This window comes from Bubalus bubalis, chromosome 16 (assembly GCF_019923935.1).
Source record: "Bubalus bubalis isolate 160015118507 breed Murrah chromosome 16, NDDB_SH_1, whole genome shotgun sequence".
NCBI classification, from domain to species: domain Eukaryota; kingdom Metazoa; phylum Chordata; class Mammalia; order Artiodactyla; family Bovidae; genus Bubalus; species Bubalus bubalis.
In genome coordinates this window covers 47,047,754-47,066,620 of record NC_059172.1, presented here as the reverse complement: position 1 = coordinate 47,066,620, position 18,867 = coordinate 47,047,754, and the positions used below count along the sequence as shown (strand labels likewise).

The following is an 18,867-nucleotide window of genomic DNA, read 5'->3' as shown; positions in this document are numbered from 1 at the left end:
CAGCCACTAAGGCAGATATTTCATGTGCCACATTTACTCTTGTCTATGCGCCCTCAATCACTGTGACTCAGTCTCTGTGACGTTCCTCACACCGCAAGCATATCACACACACAATTATTGTGACAGCTCTCCTCTTCAATCACTGTCATGCACTGTTTTCCATACAGTCATGGTCACCATCTGTGCTCTTAAAACAGGATATTTATCCTCCTACAAACTGAGTTAAGATGACAACGGCTCTATTTTTCCCACACGCCTTCACATACTGTATTTTTCATCCACACAATCCCTGACAATTCCTGACATATACAGTTATGCTCACACGCTATCTGTCTTCTTTCAGCTCCCACACTTTCGCACACACACTCCTCACTCGCACAGGCACACGCGTACACACCCCGCTCAGTCCAGGAACTGGAGGGGCACACCGAGGGGGTCTGAGCCCTACAAGCTCAGCTCCCGAATCTCAGTCCGGGCCAGCGCTGCCCCGCCCCGCCCCACCCCCTCATGCATATGCAGCATCTCGGCCCAGCGGCCCGGCCCCCAGACGGCCATTTGTAGCGGCGCTGGAGGCTGCTTTCGGCAGGCGCTGCGAAGTCGTGTGGAGGAGCGCGCCCCCCGGCCGCCGCAGCCCCTCGCCGTTGCGGTCCCCTAGCTTCTCCGTGCTTCGGGCAGGACCCGACCAGCCCAGGCGCCGCGGTGCCGTCCTGACCGGCCCTCCGGCAGCTCCCGGCGCCCGGGACCCCCGCCCGGCCGCTCGCCCGCAGCCCGCCGGCCGCACACGTCTCCGGAGCCGGGCCTAAGGCGGGCGGCGGCTCGGCGTGGCCGGGCTGGGCTCGGCGGCGTCCCCATGGCCGCGGCCGGCTGGCGGGACGGCTCCGGCCAGGAGAAGTACCGGCTGGTGGTGGTCGGCGGAGGCGGCGTGGGCAAATCGGCGCTCACCATCCAGTTCATCCAGGTACCTGGAGTGGGCCTGCCCAGGGCGCCGGGGCGGCGGCGGCGGGCGGGGGCTCCCGCTACCTGTGGCGGGGCGGCCGCAGGGACCCCGCCCCTGAGGCGCCGCGCAGGCCGGGGTTGGGGGGCGCAGGTCGGCTCTGCCCTCCTGTTCTGCGGTCCGGGCGTCCAGCTCTTGCCTGCCGGGCGCCCAGCTCGGTGTCCCGGGAGTCGGGCTTCTCAGGAATGTGTCCGGGAGGGCGGAGTTGGCAGGGTGGGAAGCGCAGATCCACCTTATCGGTCCGGCCGCGGCCCGAGCTCTTAGGGAGAGGCAGCGCGGCCGCGCCGAGCTTCCTGCCGTGAGGCCGGGGCGCGGGGCGTAGGGCGTGGGGCTGGAGCCCCGCGCGCTGGGTTTCTAGCCGCCCGGGCCGCCTCCTGCATCGTGGGTGCGATCGCGGTGGCAACTTGGCTCCGCGTGGTCTCCGAGCTTCTCCGCGCACGCCGAGCCGGAGCTGCCCGCTTCAAGCGGTGTGTTTCTCTTTGTGTGTGTTTGCGCTTTTCTTTTAAGTAATCTCTTAGGTAATATGTCCGGGGGGTAGTGTGTGATAATACCCCGGGGAAATGGTGGCCTCGAGGAAGTTAAGAATGTTCTCCGATAGGGGTGAGACCATTTCCTAGGAATTCCTGGTGCCTTCCTGCCTCTCGCCGTGCCAAGGTGAAGTTTAGGGTGGGCCAGGCTAGGAGATGACCGACCGAGTCGTGCGTTCTGTGTCAGTTCCAGCCACTGTCTCCCCCACCCCCAGTCCTCTCTGGTAGCTGGAGGCGGAAAGTCGGGTTGTAAAGGAAAGGGAGGTCAAATTCTTGGTTCTTAGGATTTGCTTGTGGTAGGAGGTTTGAGTGATCTTTTTTGGGACTACTAAAGAGAGAAGCTCCGATTTCTCTCTGCTTTTGTCAACCTAAAAGGTGTGGCGTATGTTGGGAGAGAATGAAGGTACAGCGTTGTAACAGGTAACAAAGATACATATCAAGAGTGTTGTTAAAATGCTTTGGTGAAATATACCTGTTTGAGCCATTTGCTTTCAGTTGGCATACTTGAATAGCGTATTTCATTTCACTTAATGTATATAGTGACATTAAAATACAGAGTTCTGTAACATAAATGTGATTGTTACCTGTCCAGTTGACTAAATGAGCAATAATTGCTGTTATACCATTTCAAGGTATTAAAAACTGCTGCTGAAACTTTTGTATCCAGGAAGAGATGTTTATGTAATGAGCATTTACAGTATACTCGTTAGTGGGTTAAAAAAAATTCACACTGAGTAAGAGGTGAGATTGGCTTTAGTATAGGAGGCTGCAGAATCGGGGATGCTGTTATGTTATTTCTCATGGGGTCGGGAGAGACTTTAAGTAACTGGCAAAGCAAAACAATTTATAGTTAACTTTTTTTGGGAACTGTAGCTAGGGGGAGGTGGGAGGTTGGCTAGGAGAGAGAATAATCCTGGGTTCCTGCATTAATAAATAGCGTTACCTAAAAGATTTAAACCACAATATGTCTTTAGCTTTTTGGATGGGGGTCGGCGAATCCATCTCTATTTGAATCTGTACGTTAATTATTAAGATATTGGAACTTTTTGTTTTGGGAAATAGTATTAGAAACTATTAAAATGACAGTAATTTCTGTTTGCTTAATTTTCTAAATTCATTTGTTAAAGAAGCACTTCTTTATGAATAGTGATGTAGCTAGTTACTCTAGATGGTTTGAAAGAAGTAAAACAGGTGTGAGCTTTGAGTCATGCCGAGTTGAGTGCTAAATCTTGCTCTGTTGTTTATTTACTGGGAGAACATTGCCAATATATTATTTAGCTTCTCTGAACCTCAATTTTCTTTTCACTAAAACAGGTCTAATCATACATTCTTCATAATCCTTTGAATTAAGGGACCATCCTTAGCTTTGTATCTAGCGTATACTATGTGCTCCGTTAATGATGGCTCTTAGAAGCTTATGTGTACACTTCTGTTAACATATTTAAATGCAAAGGGAGTTCTGAATTGAGGAAAAGTCAGTTTGGGAAGGATTGATAAAAGGACTGTGTAGGCTTGATGGTGGAAAGAGAGGGCACGAGGCGGGGGCAGTCATATGCTAGTTTGGAGAGAGGAGGCAGGCAAGGAGGGGAAGGGGATTGGCCCCTTACTTGGGACCAGTGGAAGGGAGGAACATGAGCTCGGACTTTGACAAGGCTTTCTGGAGAGGTAGAAGAAGCCAGACCTGGATGGAGTCTCAGCTCTACCACTTGCTGCCTGTGTGATCTTAGGCAAATTACTTAACCTCTGGGTACCTTAGTTTTTTCCCACTGTAAGTTGGGGAAATACAAAGTACACTTACAGTTCTGAAAATTAACATCTGTCCAGGGCCTGGAACAATGTCTGGTGCATAGTAAGGCTACAAACATTATCATTATTACTATGTTAATCTTAGCTTATGGAGCCAAGGTGACTATCATCTATACTTAATAGAACTGCTATTTATTGTCCAGCTCCTGGGAAATTAAAATTCATTGTTATGATGGTCTCGCAGTAGTAATGGAAGGAGAGGAGTCTGCAGAAAGATAATAATCTTAACAGGCGGAAGTCAGTCCTCTTTGTAGGTGATCAGGATGACACAAATCAGTTTTATTTATTTTATAAGACTCTTGAGATACAGCACTGGTTTTTACAGTGTTCAGTATGTATTTTTCTATTATGTAACCTTGAATAGAAAAAATATAATGAAAAAATTTGGGAGTGGAGAACTTAAATCCCAACTTTCTTTAAATTGTTGCCTTTTATATATAAAGAGGGCTTCCCTGGTGGCTCAGATGGTAAAGTGTCTGTCTGCAGTGCAGGAGACCTGGGTTCGATCCCTGGGTTGGGAAGATCCCCTGGAGAAGGAAATGGCAGTCCACTCCAGTACTCTTGCCTGGAAAATCTCTTGGATGGAGGAGCCTGGTAGGCTACAGTCCATGGCGTCACAGAGAGTCAGACATGACTGAGTGACTTCACTTTCTTTCTATGCATATAAAGAGCTACAAAATTAGGAAATTAAGGCAAGAATTACTTGATTGAGGTGGCTTTTCCTCTTTAAAAATGAATGCAACACATCATGAAACATCCATGACTAATAATATAAAATATTATTAAGAATAAATGTGTGTACATGAACTCCTTGTTTCTGTTCATGGTTTTCTGAAAGTTCTGTTGGTAAATAGAAGCCCTTGATGATGAGTGGACTCTATAGTTAGAAATGATTTTAACATTTTCTAACTGTACAGAGTGAAATGGAGAAGAGAGTTGGCTCTCTGGGTTCTAGGTCTCCCTCCTCAGGTGACTCTGGAGATTCTTTGAGTCTTCTGTAATCTCTTTGGGGCTTTATTTTCTTCTCCATGAAATATTGGGCTTGGGTGAACAAATTGCCTCCTCACTCCTGTGTGATTGATATTTAGGTAATGAATGCTGATTCCATTTTGAGTTGGGAAAACTTGATGAGTTGGGAGTTGATTTTCAGAAATAATGGAGTAACCATTGTGGTTTCTGGCAACTCTGAGAAAAGACCATACATGTTTTACACTAAGAGAGGAATTTCCCAGCCTCTGTTCTTCATTTAGCATCCTTACTTGTTATTCACAGTTTGTTAGATTTTGAGCTGTGTAGTGGGGGTAGCTGACTTCTCAGGTATCAAGTTTTAGTCAGTCTTACAACCTGTTAGCCTGGACTTGACTCAGATGTTGCTCTTGACGTAATTTATCTTTTGTGCAAACCCCTTCCATTGCTTTTTCCTGGGACAAAGATCTTAGAAGAGATTTCAAGGCACATGCATTTGTGTTAAAGTTAATTGATCTTGGTAAGTTTAAATTCCTGAATTACTATTCTGTTGCTACATCTTGAACATGTGCCCTGCAATTAGAAATCACTTAAAGTAACTTTTATCCAAGAATTTGAAATTAAACTGTGGATGGCATTTCAGACTTGATGGACATGAGTGTGAGTAAGCTCTGGGAGTTGGTGATGGACAGAGAAACCTGGCGTACTGCAGTCCATGGGTTTGCAGAGGCGACTGAATTGAACTGTGGACTTGTCTTTTAGTGTGCAAATTACTATTCTACATTTTCAGAGTAGTTTACAAATGAATTCTTAGCATTGAAAAATAAGGTACCCCTCCCTAGTGGTGTTTTACATACTAGAGATTTCCTCATTTTGTTAGGATGAAATGGTTCTGTTGGCAGTTCCTAGATACACATGCTAGGCACTCAAGAAAGAACACCTTCTTTTAGAGAATGACCGCTTTTGTTAGAGGAGAAATTCTAACCCAGAGAGTCTTAGAACTCATTCTTCTTATTCATTTTTAACCTGTGTGTGTGTGTGTGTGTGTGTGTGTGTGTGTGTGTGTGTACGCGCGCATGTGCAGATGTGCGCAAGCCTGTGTCTTGTCTTGGAATGGAAAGTCGAAGGAGTTTAGTGGGGATACTTCTGTTGAATGGGTTAAGAGTTCTGCTTTCCCTTGGTATAGTACCATTCGAAGGCAAAATGATGACAGGCAGTTGCCTACTGGAATGGGATTTTTAATTCATCTTTATCACTGAAATGTTAAGGGTCTTTCCTAAGCTTTAAAATGAAAGTAGCCTGTTTAATTAAGTGAGGAAAATAAATTGGTAAAGTGAGGAAGGAGAACAGAAAGAGACTTTCTTGAAGCTGTATTATTTAAATTTTTTTTTTAAGATTTCTTTTTCAAATTAAAATTGATCTCATAAAAGAGAAACAGATTTTGTGATGCTACATGAACTTAGAAGTCTCTTAGGGTATTTGTTTCTTGTTGAAAAGTGATAATGAGTAAAAGACTTTGACTCTACTTGTAAACAACATAGAGTTAATTGTCATTGAATCTTCCTGAATGACCTTGATCTTGAATTAATTTGGCTAGAGCCACCCAGTCTGGGGTTGAGATTGAAACTTCAAGTAATGTCCTTGGTAGGCTTTTGATTTACTTCTGCTTCTCAAAGAAAAATGTCTCTCAGGCCTTTATGAAAAAGACAAAGATATGTATACATTTACTCACTTTACTTATTTCTTTGCTTCTTTCAGAACTACATATTTTCTGTATAGTTCTGAAAGAAGCAAAGAAATATGACTAAAATTGTGCTACTGGAGTTATTTGTAAATTTTAGTTTCAGCATTTTGTAAAAGCAATATGATTGTTTGTTGGTTATGTAACATTAAATAGTTTAATTAAAATATATTTACAGAATTTGTAAATGTTCAGTACTGGATGTATGGATATACATGCCAGCATGATAGCTGATGTTGCTTTTTAAAAAACCTTTACCCAGTTTTCCCAAATGCTACCATTTTACCATATTTGTTTTATTCCCCCCAAATAAACAGTTTTTTTCCTGAATCATCTGAGTGTAAGTTGAAGACAGTGCCCCTTTATTTTTAAATACTTCCTTGTATATTTCCTAAATGCAAGGGCACTTGCTTATAAACATAGTGTATAACCTAAATCAGAAATTAATATTGATATATTATTAATGTAATGTGCAGAACTTAGATTTTGCCAGTTGTCCAAATAGTGCCCTTTATAGCAAAAGAAAAATCTCAGATTATGCAGTACATTTTGTTTCCGTGTCTTTACTTTGGAACAGTTCTTTCATCTTTATTTTTAAAATGTTTGGCTGCGTCTGGTGTTGGTTGCAGCACGTATTGATCTTTGTTGCGTCATGTTGGGTATTTTGTTGCAGGTCAGGTTCTCTAATTGTCTTGAGGGCTCCGGAGCGCGAGGGCTCAGTAGCTGGGGTGTGTAGGCTTAGTTGCTCCATGGCAGGTGGAGTCTTAGTTCCCGGCCCAGGGATTGAATCCGTGTCCCCTTGCATCGCAAGGCAGATTCTTAACCACTGGACCACCAAGGATGTCCCAAGTCTTTGTGTTTTATGACACGGACATTTTTGAATACAAGTTAGTTATTTATTGAGTTCCTTCAGTTTGAATTTGTTTCTTCATGGTTTCTAAATTCGTTTTGGGCTCAGGAATAGCAGAGGTGTGTTCTCAGTGCGTTATATCAGGAGATACAATCAACATCCAGTTGATTTGACTGGATTCTGTAGTTGATTTGACAGCATAAGTGTTTACCTTTTGACTCAGTGCTCCCAAATCAACAAATTTACCCTGGAAATGTACTTCCAGTAGTATTAAAATATAAGTGCATGGGGCCACAGCATTGTTTGTAATTTAAAAAATTAGAAGCAGCCTACAGGATAGAGAGGGGTTGAATGGAACATGGTACATTCACCCAGTAGAGCATTCTGCAGCTATAAAAAGAACTGATGGGAAATGCGTTCCAGGATAAATTGTTCAGTGAAAAATACAAAGTACAAAGGTATTTACTGTATTTGTAATATATTACGTTTAGTGTAGGAAAGAAGAAGAAATAAAATAACAAACTTATTTACTGATGGGGCAAAAAAGCACAGAAATGGGTAAGTCAGAGGTTAAAGAGATGACTGGTGAGCTCTGTGTATGGTTAGGGATGAGGGGAAAGGGATTGAGGGCCTCTTCCGAGGATCCTTTTCTGACTCCTGGAACCATGTTTAAGGTTTCACACACTCAGTATATAAACAGCAAACACCAATAAAATCAAAGGTGGAATACTAACAAAACAAATAAACTGAACCTTATTTCAAATGACTAACATAACCACACTGAAGGAGGAAAAGAAAAAAAAAAAAGTAGTGTAACTTTTGAACCCAGCGTTTGGACTATGTCCTCAGGATAAAGACGAACTCTAAACAAACACTGAACTCTGGTTAACAGGCCTTTTTTCCCACCCCCCATCTTCCTCTCAGCAGCATAGGGTTTGCAATTCTTAAACAATTTTCTATACTAGGATTAAGTAGATAAATAAATGTGTTGTGGAAAATGGGAGCCAAGTTCCTCACAGCTGAAGAAGGGAGTTATAAGTGTGGAAAGGAAGAAGGCTAGGAAGCACTGGATGCAAAGTTGGAATTGAGGACACTGGCATAAAATTGTTAGGGGAAGCACACTGAAACCTCCCACCCTGACCAGACACCGTAATAACCATTTGCGTGAGTTATTTTATGACAGGAGGTCCTGGTAAGGAACAGGAAACTAACAAGGCCCCGCCAACCAGAAGAGTTCAGGAAAGGTCAAAAGGGACACCATGTGTCCGACCACCTCCCAGAATCCTTCTCTCTGGCATCCATCTTGGCTGGGCAATGTGTGCACCACCAGGAAGGACTCTGAGTCAGTGACTGGCCAAAGAAAACCCAGAGGCTAATCCCATCACCGTAAAGCCCAAACGGCTGTGAACCGTAAGCTGTGATTGTGTGGCAGAGCACTCCTGGGTTCCCTTACCCTACTGCTCTGCCCAGGTGCCCCTTCCCAATAACGTCTCTTGCTTTGTCAGCACGTGTGTTTCATTGGACAGTTCATTTCCAAGTGTTAGACAAGAGCCCACTCTTGGGCCCTGGAAGCGGTCCCCCATCTTAAAACAGAACTCAGTTTAAAAAGTAAATACTAAGATATAGAAATAGGTGTGTGTGGCTGCTCATACACATATCTATACATCTTTTTTCCAGCTATGTCTGCTGAGAGTGCATAGAAACAATGACCCCCTATTAGCAGTGAGAACACCTAATGCCAGATCTTGGGTGCTAAATATCATTCTTTAAAGGAACCTTGGAGAAATGACTGATCCCTGGGCTGAGGCAGGGAGAAGTAGAAGATGAACTTGGAGCATCTTTACCAGGAAGTAAAGAGGTGCTCAGTGTCAACTACAAATTGTCTCTTGCCAAGAGCATTGCCAGTGACTGAACAACAAGGGCATTTGCCATCTGCCTCTGTGGAGATTGAACCCTGTGCTCCTGCCACTGTTGACCTTCAACAGCCCTTGAGGGAGTTCAGAGGGAATGAAGTACACTGTGTCCAGGGAATCTGGTGGGACAAGTCTTTAGATAGTTGGATACTTTGAGGAATTGATTTTATGATCCCCGTCCTTGTATCTCCTCATATCTAGAAAAGCACTAAATCCCTTCATTGATGACATCAGATCCTTGTGACTAGCAGAAAACCTTTTGTAAAATGAGTGCTTAATGGTATTGAACTCCTGCTTCACCCAAACCTTATATATTGGCCTTCCCCCACTGCCTCTTTGGAGCAGTCTCTCAGAGCTATGTGAGGAGCTGCCTTCTGGGTGGCAGTTCTTATTTTGCCCTAAATAAAACTTGACCTGCAGCTCTCAAGTTGTGCATCTTTTTTAGTCGACATCAGAAAACAAAATGGTGGTGGCATGTCAAAGAGACAGAGCCAGCCTGGAAGAAGGCCCACTGGCTAACACTGGGATAAGCTTCCCAGGTGGTGCTAGTGGTAAAGGACCCGCCTGCCAATGCAGGAGATGTAAGAAACCTGGGTTTCATCCCTGGGTTGGGAAGATCCCCTGGAGGAGGGCAGGGCCACCTGCTTCCAGTATTCTTGCCTGGAGAATCCCATGGACAGAGGAACTTGGCAGGCTGTGGCCCATGGGGTCACAAAGAGTCAGACGTGACTGAAGTGACATGCAACTCTGAGATAGTCTCATCATCAAAATAATGATAGTAATTGATTACTGCCCATAAATAAAGAATCTAAGAATCCATAGGGATAAATAAATTAAGGAGGAAGGGAAGTTCTTCCTTAGATTTGAGTAAAACATAGAGGAAATGGTAGAATTAGAAAATCAACATTTGGCAGTCAAACAGCTGATTTAAGTAAGAATCATAAATGGATTTAAAAGTAGTGGGTAAAAGTTTGAGAGTAGCTGGATATTAACATAGTCGTAAAGTATCTGCCCATAAGGTATTGTTAATTATCAAGGGGAAAATAATAGCCACATGGAAGAAACCTGGCTGATATCTTGACCACAGTGATCCAAGTTAACATTTTGACATTGCTTTAGGTGAAGATAATAAGCAGAGTTTTATTCAGTTATGCTAGTGAGATCTGGTCTTCACAGTTACCTTAGCTAGGCTCTGATTGAAAATAAACCTGAAGGAACCACATTGAGGCAAAAAGGGAACCAACTTTCTCTCTAAGGAGAAAATTTTTGCTTAATTTTATAGGCACATGCCTTTTGAGGAAAACGTTGATAGTTAAAGCCAATACAGATTTTGGCCACGATTTTAGCATGATATCCTCACTTTGCACTAATCTTGCCTTTTGCTATGTAGATTTTCCTCCCTTGTGTTGTGTGGTGGATTTGAAAAATAGATACTTTCTCTCTCCCTCTCCTTTTTTGTTTTACTACTTGGATTTACCTTAAAATTATTCATGTTCTTAAACATTTAATTAGAATAGTTGTCTTATTTCTAGTTGTAGAAAATGAGGAATTTAGCAGTTTTGTTTGCTGTTTTCACTCACCCTTTTCATAAATTTCAGTTCAGTTCAGTCGCTCAGTCATGTCGGACTCTGTGACCCCATGAACTGCAGCATGCCAGGCCTCCCTGTCCATCACCAACTCCAGGAGTTCACCCAAACCCATGTCCATTGTGTCGGTGATACCATCCAACCATCTCATCCTCTGTCGTTCCCTTCTCCTCCTGCCCTCAATCTTTCCCAGCATCAGGGTCTTTTCAAATGAGTCAGCTCTTTGCATCAGGTGGCCAAAGTATTGGAGTTTCGGCTTCAGCATCAATCCTTCCAATGAACACCCAGGGCTGATCTCCTTTAGGAAGGGCTGGTTGGATCTCCTGTCCTTAAAGTAACCAAAAGTGTGTGTGACTGCACTGTTTTAAGAGATTGTTTTTTGTCTTTTGTATTTGATTTTGTTATTATAATTGTAATAGTAAATATTGTTGTTCAGTCACTCAGTTGTGTCCAACTCTTTGTGACCCCATAGACTGCAGCCTGCCAGGCTTCTGTCTCCTTCATCTTCTGGAGCTTGCTCAGATTTATGTTCATTGAGTCAGTGATGCCATCCAACCATCTTGCCCTCTCCTTTCTCATTAGGAACTATTGCTTTTATTTGCCATTTCTTCCCATTCTAACTAATTTCAGTCCTAACAAGCAATCCTCACAAACAGCTGGTTTTTATTTTGAATTGTTATATAGAGAACACTTTCAAGTACTTTTAAAATTTAAAGATTAATCTTACCTTAATTTTTAAGATTTAATTTTAATATTAAAATTTTACTTTTGGATGATAAATAATGGTATAAAATTATTGGGTCCTAAGATTTTTGTATTGAAACAGTTGGAGGTACTGCTTTACTTATCTTTCATGTCTTTGCTTTTATCTCACTAGCTATTCTGCAGGAATAACTTGTTTTCTGTTTGTATGCTTGTAGCCTTCTTTTATCATTGGAAATGGAAACATTTGTCAGGATATGACTGAAAGTATTTCTCTGTTCACTAGTTTTCCCTGAGAAATGATGAAACATTCTCAGGTCTGGGAAGGTTTTCTTCTTCATTTTTGAAGTCATTTTCTCAATTATCTTCTGAAATACCTATTTGTGCATTGATTCTTTGAAATCATTGTTTCATTTATTCTTAAGTTAATCAATGAAAAGGCTAAGATAGTCTGTCTCCATTCAAGAATTTGTCACATTTGCCTTCTGTATCACTGAAATTTCTGGATGTCAGATCGAAGTACTCTCTTAAACAGATATAATACCCTTGATATTTCAGTCTTATAGTAATCAGTGGTGATGTTCTTTTGTCTTAAGGCCACATAACTGATATTTTTAAAGCTTGGTACTGCTTAAAGAAAAAATTCTTGCCAGGGAAGGGTTTTTTCTTGAGTGGCAGAATGTGTTTTTTAAATTTATCCTCTTCTAATGAGTTGACCTTAGTCATTCTTGGTGTTGGAAGTAAAGAATTGGCTTTGATCTCTTTGCTGTTCAGGGGACTCTCAAGAGTCTTCTCCAGCACCACAATTCAAAAGCATCAGTTCTTCAGTGCTCAGCCTTCTTTGTGGTCCAACTCTCACATCCATACATGACTACTGGAAAAACACTAGCTTTGACTATATGTACCTTTGTTGGCAAAGTAACGTCTCTGCTTTTTAATACACTATTTAGGTTTGTCATAGTTTTCTTTTTTTTTTTTCATTTTCACTTCATTTTGTTTCTTTTTTTTTGGAGAATTAGGGATGGTTAAGAGGATAGTTTTCAAGTTTATTAATACTTAAAATTTAACCTTTCTGCATTGTGGCAAGTAGAAGAAGCTTTGAAAGATAGTCAGGGGTGTGTGTGTGTCTGTGTGTGAAGCTGCAAAATGCATATCAAGGCAAAGGTGTTTCTTGTTGTAGGTACAGAAATCAGTACGGCCTAGACTCAAAAGCTGCAGTGCTTGCTTCAGTGTGTGTATGTGTGTGTTGGGGGCGGGGGGGTGGGGGCAGCGTGTGTGTATGTAACCTGAAATATGCTTATTTTATGTTGTATTTTGTATAGATTTTCCCCCACTATTTCATACATAAACTTCTTTTATGCTTTCTCCTTTCTTATGTATTTATTGGCCGTGCTGGGTCTTTGTTGCTGCATGAAGGCTTTCTCTAGTTGTGCCAAGTGGGGCCTGCTCTCTAGCTGTGGAGCACAGACTTCTCATTGTGGTGGCTTCTCTAGCTGCAGAGCACAGGCTCGAGGCTCACGGGCTTCAGTAGTTGTGGCGTGCACAGGTTCTAGAGTGCAGACTCAGGAGTTGTGGCACATGAGCTTAATTGCCCCATGGCATGTGGAATATTCCTGGCTGCTGCTGCTAAGTCACTTCAGTCGAGTCCGACTCTGTGAGACCCCATAGACGGCAGCCCACCAGGCTTCCCCGTCCCTGGAATTCTCCAGGCAAGAACACTGGAGTGGGTTGCCATTTCCTTCTCCAATGCATGAAAGTGAAAAGTGAAAGTGAAGTCGCTCAGTCGTGTCCGACTCTTAGCGACCCCATGGACTGCAGCCTACCAGGCTCCTCTGTCCATGGATTTTCCAGGCAAGAGTACTGGGGTGCCATTGCCTTCCCCGGGAATCTTCCTGGGCCAGGGATCAAACCTGTGTCTCCTGCATTGGCAGTCAGATTTTTAACCATTGGACTATCAGGGAAGTCCTCCTTTCTTTAAAAAATGAGAATAATTGCTATTTATTTCTTACAGTACTGCTTTAAGTAACTTCTCTGCTATAATTTATATTTTTAAATGTATTAAAGGATTCCTAGTAAGAGGTTTTCTAAAATGTTTCTTATATTACCATCATCATAAAGTCTGTAGTATCCTTAATGACTTTTGAAAAGGCATTATAAGACTGATTTTACATTGTTTGTTTGAAATGAAATGTTGTGCTTTTTATGAATTCTTAGATAATTTTAATTTCAGTTTAGATATCCCCTTAATTTTGATGTGATTTAATTTGGGGAAGGATTGAGTGGCTCTCTTTCTAAATTCCTAGCTTTGTTGGGCTGTGGTCAAAGAATGTGACCTGTAAATTCCCTGTTTTGGAACATTAAGAAGTTTTAATGGACAAACATGCCGTTGATTTTTGTAAATATTCCAAGAACAAGAGAGAAGAATATTTGTAGCTTATAAGGTGCAAGGTTTTACATAAATCTGTTCAACTAGAATTTGTTGATTGTATTATTCAAATCTTCTGTAGCCTTTTTTCTTGAGTATTCTGTGAAATTCTGAAATACGTTGATTAAATTTCCCACGAAGACTATGTTTTAATTTTTTCCTTGCATTTCTAATTTTGCTTTATTTTGATATCATTATTTGGTATATAAAGTGTTAATAATGATTACATCTTTCTTATAAGTAAATAGTATCAGTCTTGTGCCAAGTTTTATTTTGAATGTCAACCTATAGTATTAATGTTGCTATTTTGGATTTTTGTTTGTATGCATTTATTTCATTTACATTTGCTATTTTTTTGGTGGCCATTTTATAGTTGTTATTCAGTTTCTAAGTCATGTCTGACTCTTTGTGAGCCCAAGGACTGCAACACGCCAGGATTCCCTGCCCTTCACTACCTCCTGGAGTTTGCTCAGATTCATGTCCAGTGAGTTGATTATCCTATCTAACCATCTAATGGTGGCTCAGTGGTAACGAATCCACTTGCAGTGCAGGAAAATGGGTTCAATCCCTGGGTTGGGAAGATCCCTAAAAAAGGAAATGGCAGGCCACTCAAATATTCTTGCCTAGAGAATCCCATGGAGAGAGGAGCCTGGCTGGCTATAGTCCATGGGGTCGCAAAGAGTCTGACGTGACCAAAGCGACTTCGCATATCTAATCCACTGCCACCCCCCTTCTCCTTTTGCCTTCAATCTTTCCCAGCATCTTTTGCTTTCAATCTTGCATCAGGTGGCCAAAGCATTGGAGCTTCAGCTTCAGCATCAGTCCTTCCAGTGAATGTTCAGGGTTGATTTCCTTTAGGATTGACTGGTTTGATCTCTTTGCATTCAAAAGCGTTTGTAAATAGTACGTAATGTGATCCTTAAGAATCAAACCTGAGGGTCCTTGTCTCTTTAGTGGAGTTCACCCCATTCACATTTATTGTATGATATGATTACGTTATCTGTGGAATAATCTAGGTAAATTTGTTTAGCTCCTTATTCTTTTTATATTCTTTGCTTTTTTTTCCTCCATTTGCGTTGTATACTTTATTTAAATTTATTTTATGGTTCATCTTCTTATTCTTTGCTTTTAACCTTTGTTTTTTTGCAGGCCTAATTTTGTTTCTGTTGCTTTATTTCCCCTGCATTGAGAGTGAAAAATCAGGGATCATTTTTAAATGTAGAGGTTGTTTCTGAGAAACTTGTTCCTTGTGATTGTCTTCATCATAGTCATTAGTAATCTGTGAGATTAAACACCACAGCTGCCAACTTTTTCTTTTTTAAAAAGATGTCCTCAACCTGGAAAAATTCTTACTGCTTATCTGAGAACAGACAGTTTGACATAAAGAATCCTTGCCAGTTAAGATATTTCTTTAGATCTTGGTTTAGCCATTATCTGGCTGTTGGATAAGATAACCATTCTGTGTCTGATTCATTTTGGCATTATTCTTTTAAACTCTATAAACACTGGAATGTTCATAAGTAAAATAAGTGTTTTAGTAGAGAAATTTTATGAGTTTGGAATTTTTGCCTGAATGTCTGCTCTTGGTTATATTTGTACATCTTACTCTTCGTATTTAGAGTGTCATAGACCAGGAATAACTTTGTTACATAGAAGTAAGCATATGTATGTGTGTGCTTAGTTACTCAGTTGTGTTTGATTCTTTGCAGCTGCCAGGCACCTCTGTCCTTGGGGATTCTCCAGGCAAGACTACTGGACTGGGTTGCCATGCCCTCCTCCAGGGGATCTTCCCAGTCCAAGGATTGAACCCAGTTCTCCCTCATTGCAGGCGGATTCTTTACTGTCTGAGCCACTAGGGAAGCCCAAGCATATAGCAGAATATTTATTAGTTGCTAATATTGGGTCTTGAACAGGATATAATAAATTGTTGGAAAAAGGAAGTATCAGGAAAGATGAGTTGTATTTATTACGGTTTTGTAACCACTAGTCACTAAAGAGGCTGTAGAAATAAACTTGTTTTCGATTTTGGGTTTTATAGTTTCTCTGAAATTAAAAGACTACATGTGACATATACACATTTGAGCTTTAGTAGTTGATCCATAGCATTCTGTTTTATTGAAAATAATCTTTGTCTTGAGAAGATTTCCTATTTTAATTTCTCTCTGGAAATTCTGACTCAGGAAATGTAAAACAACTTGAGAGTAAGATCTTAAAGATTTATTACTTTTGTCTTGTTTCCTAGTGAGTTTTCTCTTAATGCTTTGGTTAAATGATACATGTGGTTGAGAAGAGTCAGCAATTTGTTAGCTGAAAGGAAAAGAACAGTAAGCAAGGAGTTGAGTCAAACTGCAAAGGAAGATTTATGATAGATATAACATTTAAGTTTCAAAAATCTTGTGGAAAAGATATGTAAGTATTTGATTTTATCTCTTTTGCTTCTTCTGAAGTTAGGTCAATTAAATAAGGTAGGGAAATTCACCTTATGCATGTATATGCATGTGCACAAGCATGCACAGGTGTGTATCTTAAACTGAGAAAGGAGTGAATTTAGTTTAGAGAAGGGTTCATTGTTGTTGGAATAAAAAAATGAAGATAAAATTTAAAACAAAGTTATAGGTCTGTGATAATTTAATGACTTGGATAATAAAAGTAACTCGAGTACTGCATGAATTATTTTCAGATATTGCCGTGGTCCATGCCAACAACTTGGTTTAAATTAGCTTCTTTTTAATTGTTACGTTACTTAAAGTTAAAAATTCTTATAACCATTGCAGTGTTTTATGGTAAAAGCACTTTCCATTCAGTTGAAAGTTAAGAATGGAGTAGAAACTGGTGAGCTTGCATGTTAATAATTTATACGTCATCAAATGTTGGGTCTTGGTATTACTTCCTTACCATTATGAAGGTTCTATGATCATAATTTTAGCAGTTGATAAAATAGTATGGAAAAGGTTGTCTTCTGTTATAATGTTAGAGTGTGGCTCTCAACTTTTAGTTTTACATTTTAAAGACACAGACTGCTGTTTTGTTTATTTTTTCTCCTTCCTCATATTTCAAATTATGTATTTAGTTAGTTTCCTTATAGCAGATAGTTTCAGGAAGAAGCCATTGGCTGAGCTGATTAGTCAAATAAAGTTGTCTGACATGGGTTACTTTAGTTTGTGGTTTTAGATGAACAGTACGTGGTACACAGCTGTTGCTCCAACAGCTTTGTTCCAGCTGTCTTACTGGCCTGTCACAAAATACCCCACATTCCTTTTTTCAAAAAAAATGAAACCGCTTGTAATATTCTATACTTTTTTACTCCATTAAAATGGATCCTAAAAAAAAAAAAAAAAAAATGGATCCTGCTCATTAATTACTTCAATAACTTTACTTTTATGTGTATCAATAGCTATTTATTTAAAATGATGCTAACATAGATTATGAGTGACAGATTTAAACCTCTTATTTGTAATGTTTTGTTGTGAATTAAAGTTGGAGTTGTAAAATATTTATGCAAGTTGTGTTAAACATTGAAAACGTCACCAAACTTAAAAATGTCCCCAAATAAGTAGTTGTATTTGGATGATGAGATGGGTGTCTTCTGATTTTTTTCTAACCTTTGTTTCTATTATTAAGCTTCAATAGAGTTATAAGATGAAAAGCTGTGATTTTGTGTTTATGAAGTTTGTATAGAACCTGTATATTGTATATATTGTATAGAACCTATAAATACAGGTAGACTATTTTTTGTTTTTTTTGATCAGGTGGTTGACCTTCATTTTTACTATCTTACTTAGGGTATCTGAATTATAATACTAAGAGTTTCAAGTTTTTGTTTTTTAGTAAGGAGCAAGGACCTGTAACAAGTGTTTTGAATCATAATGACTAATATATATTGAACATTTTCTCTGTTAGATACCATGCTTAAAAGCTTTATAAGCATTGTTTTAATATTTACAATTTATTGTTTCTTTTTTGCCGATATGGAAACTGAGGCTCAGAAGTTAATTAAATTGCTCAAGATCCCACAATAATGACTGAGATGGGACTTGAAGCCATATTTTCTTGGTTACAGAAAACTGAAGGGGGCTTCCCTGGTTGCTCAGCAGTAAAGAATCTGCCTGGTAGTGCAGGAAATGTGGGTTTGATTCCTGGGTGGGGAAGATCCCCAGGAGAAGGAAATGGCAATCCACTCCAGTATTCTTGCCTGGGAAATTCCATGGACAGAGGAGCCTGGCAGGCTGTAGTCCATGGGGTCACAAACGATTTGGATATGACTTAGTGACTAGATAACAACAACAAGGAAACTATGCCCTATTCAGTTCAGTTCAGTCGCTCAGTTGTGTCTAACTCTTTGCAACCCCATGAACCGCAGCATGCCTGGCTCCCTGTCCATTACCAACTCCTGGAGATTACCTAAACTCATGTCTACTGAGTCGGTGATGCCATCCAACCATCTCTGTCTCATGTCATCCCCTTCTCCTCCTGCCCTCAATCTTTCCCAGCATCAGGGTCTTTTCAAATGAGTCAGCTCTTCTCATGAGGTGGCCAAAGTATTAGAGTTTCAGTTCCAGTGAACACCCAGGACTGATCTCCTTTAACATGGACTGGTTGGATCTCCTTGCAGTCCAAGGGACTCGCAAGAGTCTTCTCCAACACCACAGTTCAAAACTATCAATTCTTTGGCACTCCGCTTTCTTTATAGTCCAACTCTCACATCCATACATGACTACTGGAAAAACCATAGCCTTGACTAGACTGACCTTTATTGACAAAGTACTGTCTCTGCTCTTTAATATGCTTTCTAGGTTGGTCATAACTTTCCTTCCAAGGAGTAAGCATCTTTTAATTTCATGGCTGCAGTCACCATCTGCAGTGATTTTGGAGCCCAAGCATATAAAGTCTGTCTTCTGTTTCCACTGTTTCCCCATCTATTTGCCGTGAAGTGATGGGACTGGATGCCATGAGCTTAGTTTTCTGAATGTTGAGCTTTAAGCCAACTTTTTCATTTTCCTTTATGCCCTATCACATAGCCAAATATAACATTTTATTTAATGAGTTACCTTAATAATGAAGTCTTTAAGTTTTTCTTTGAGTACGTTCATGAAGCATTTTCTATTTAGTTGAACTTAGAAGACCTGGGATTGAATAGGGAGTGAAGCGTTGTTTATAGTATCTATCCGCCTCCCTTTTTGCTCTCCTCTGTCTGTCAGCAGTTTCCCATTACTGCTACACATGCTCTTGTGGTTACTGCTCTCCCCTGACTTGGCATCCCCGACACCTGCCCAGCACCTATTTGAAATTGCTGCTCTCACACGTCTGATCGCACTTAGTTGCAATCTCTGTGAAGTATACATTCATAACTTTTGCTG

At 40.7% G+C, this 18,867-nt stretch overlaps 1 protein-coding gene across 2 annotated transcripts in view; it reads left to right on the top strand.

The window, feature by feature from the left end:
* Positions 1-829: 829 nt before the first annotated feature.
* Positions 830-18,867, top strand: part of RRAS2 (RAS related 2) — a 78,328-nt gene continuing 60,290 nt past the window's right edge. For both annotated transcript variants that reach the window (XM_025266691.2, XM_025266690.2), the window contains exon 1: positions 830-958. In XM_025266691.2, coding sequence (XP_025122476.1) covers positions 851-958 — 108 coding nt within the window. In that variant the 5' untranslated portion in view covers positions 830-850. The remainder of the gene's footprint in view (positions 959-18,867) is intronic.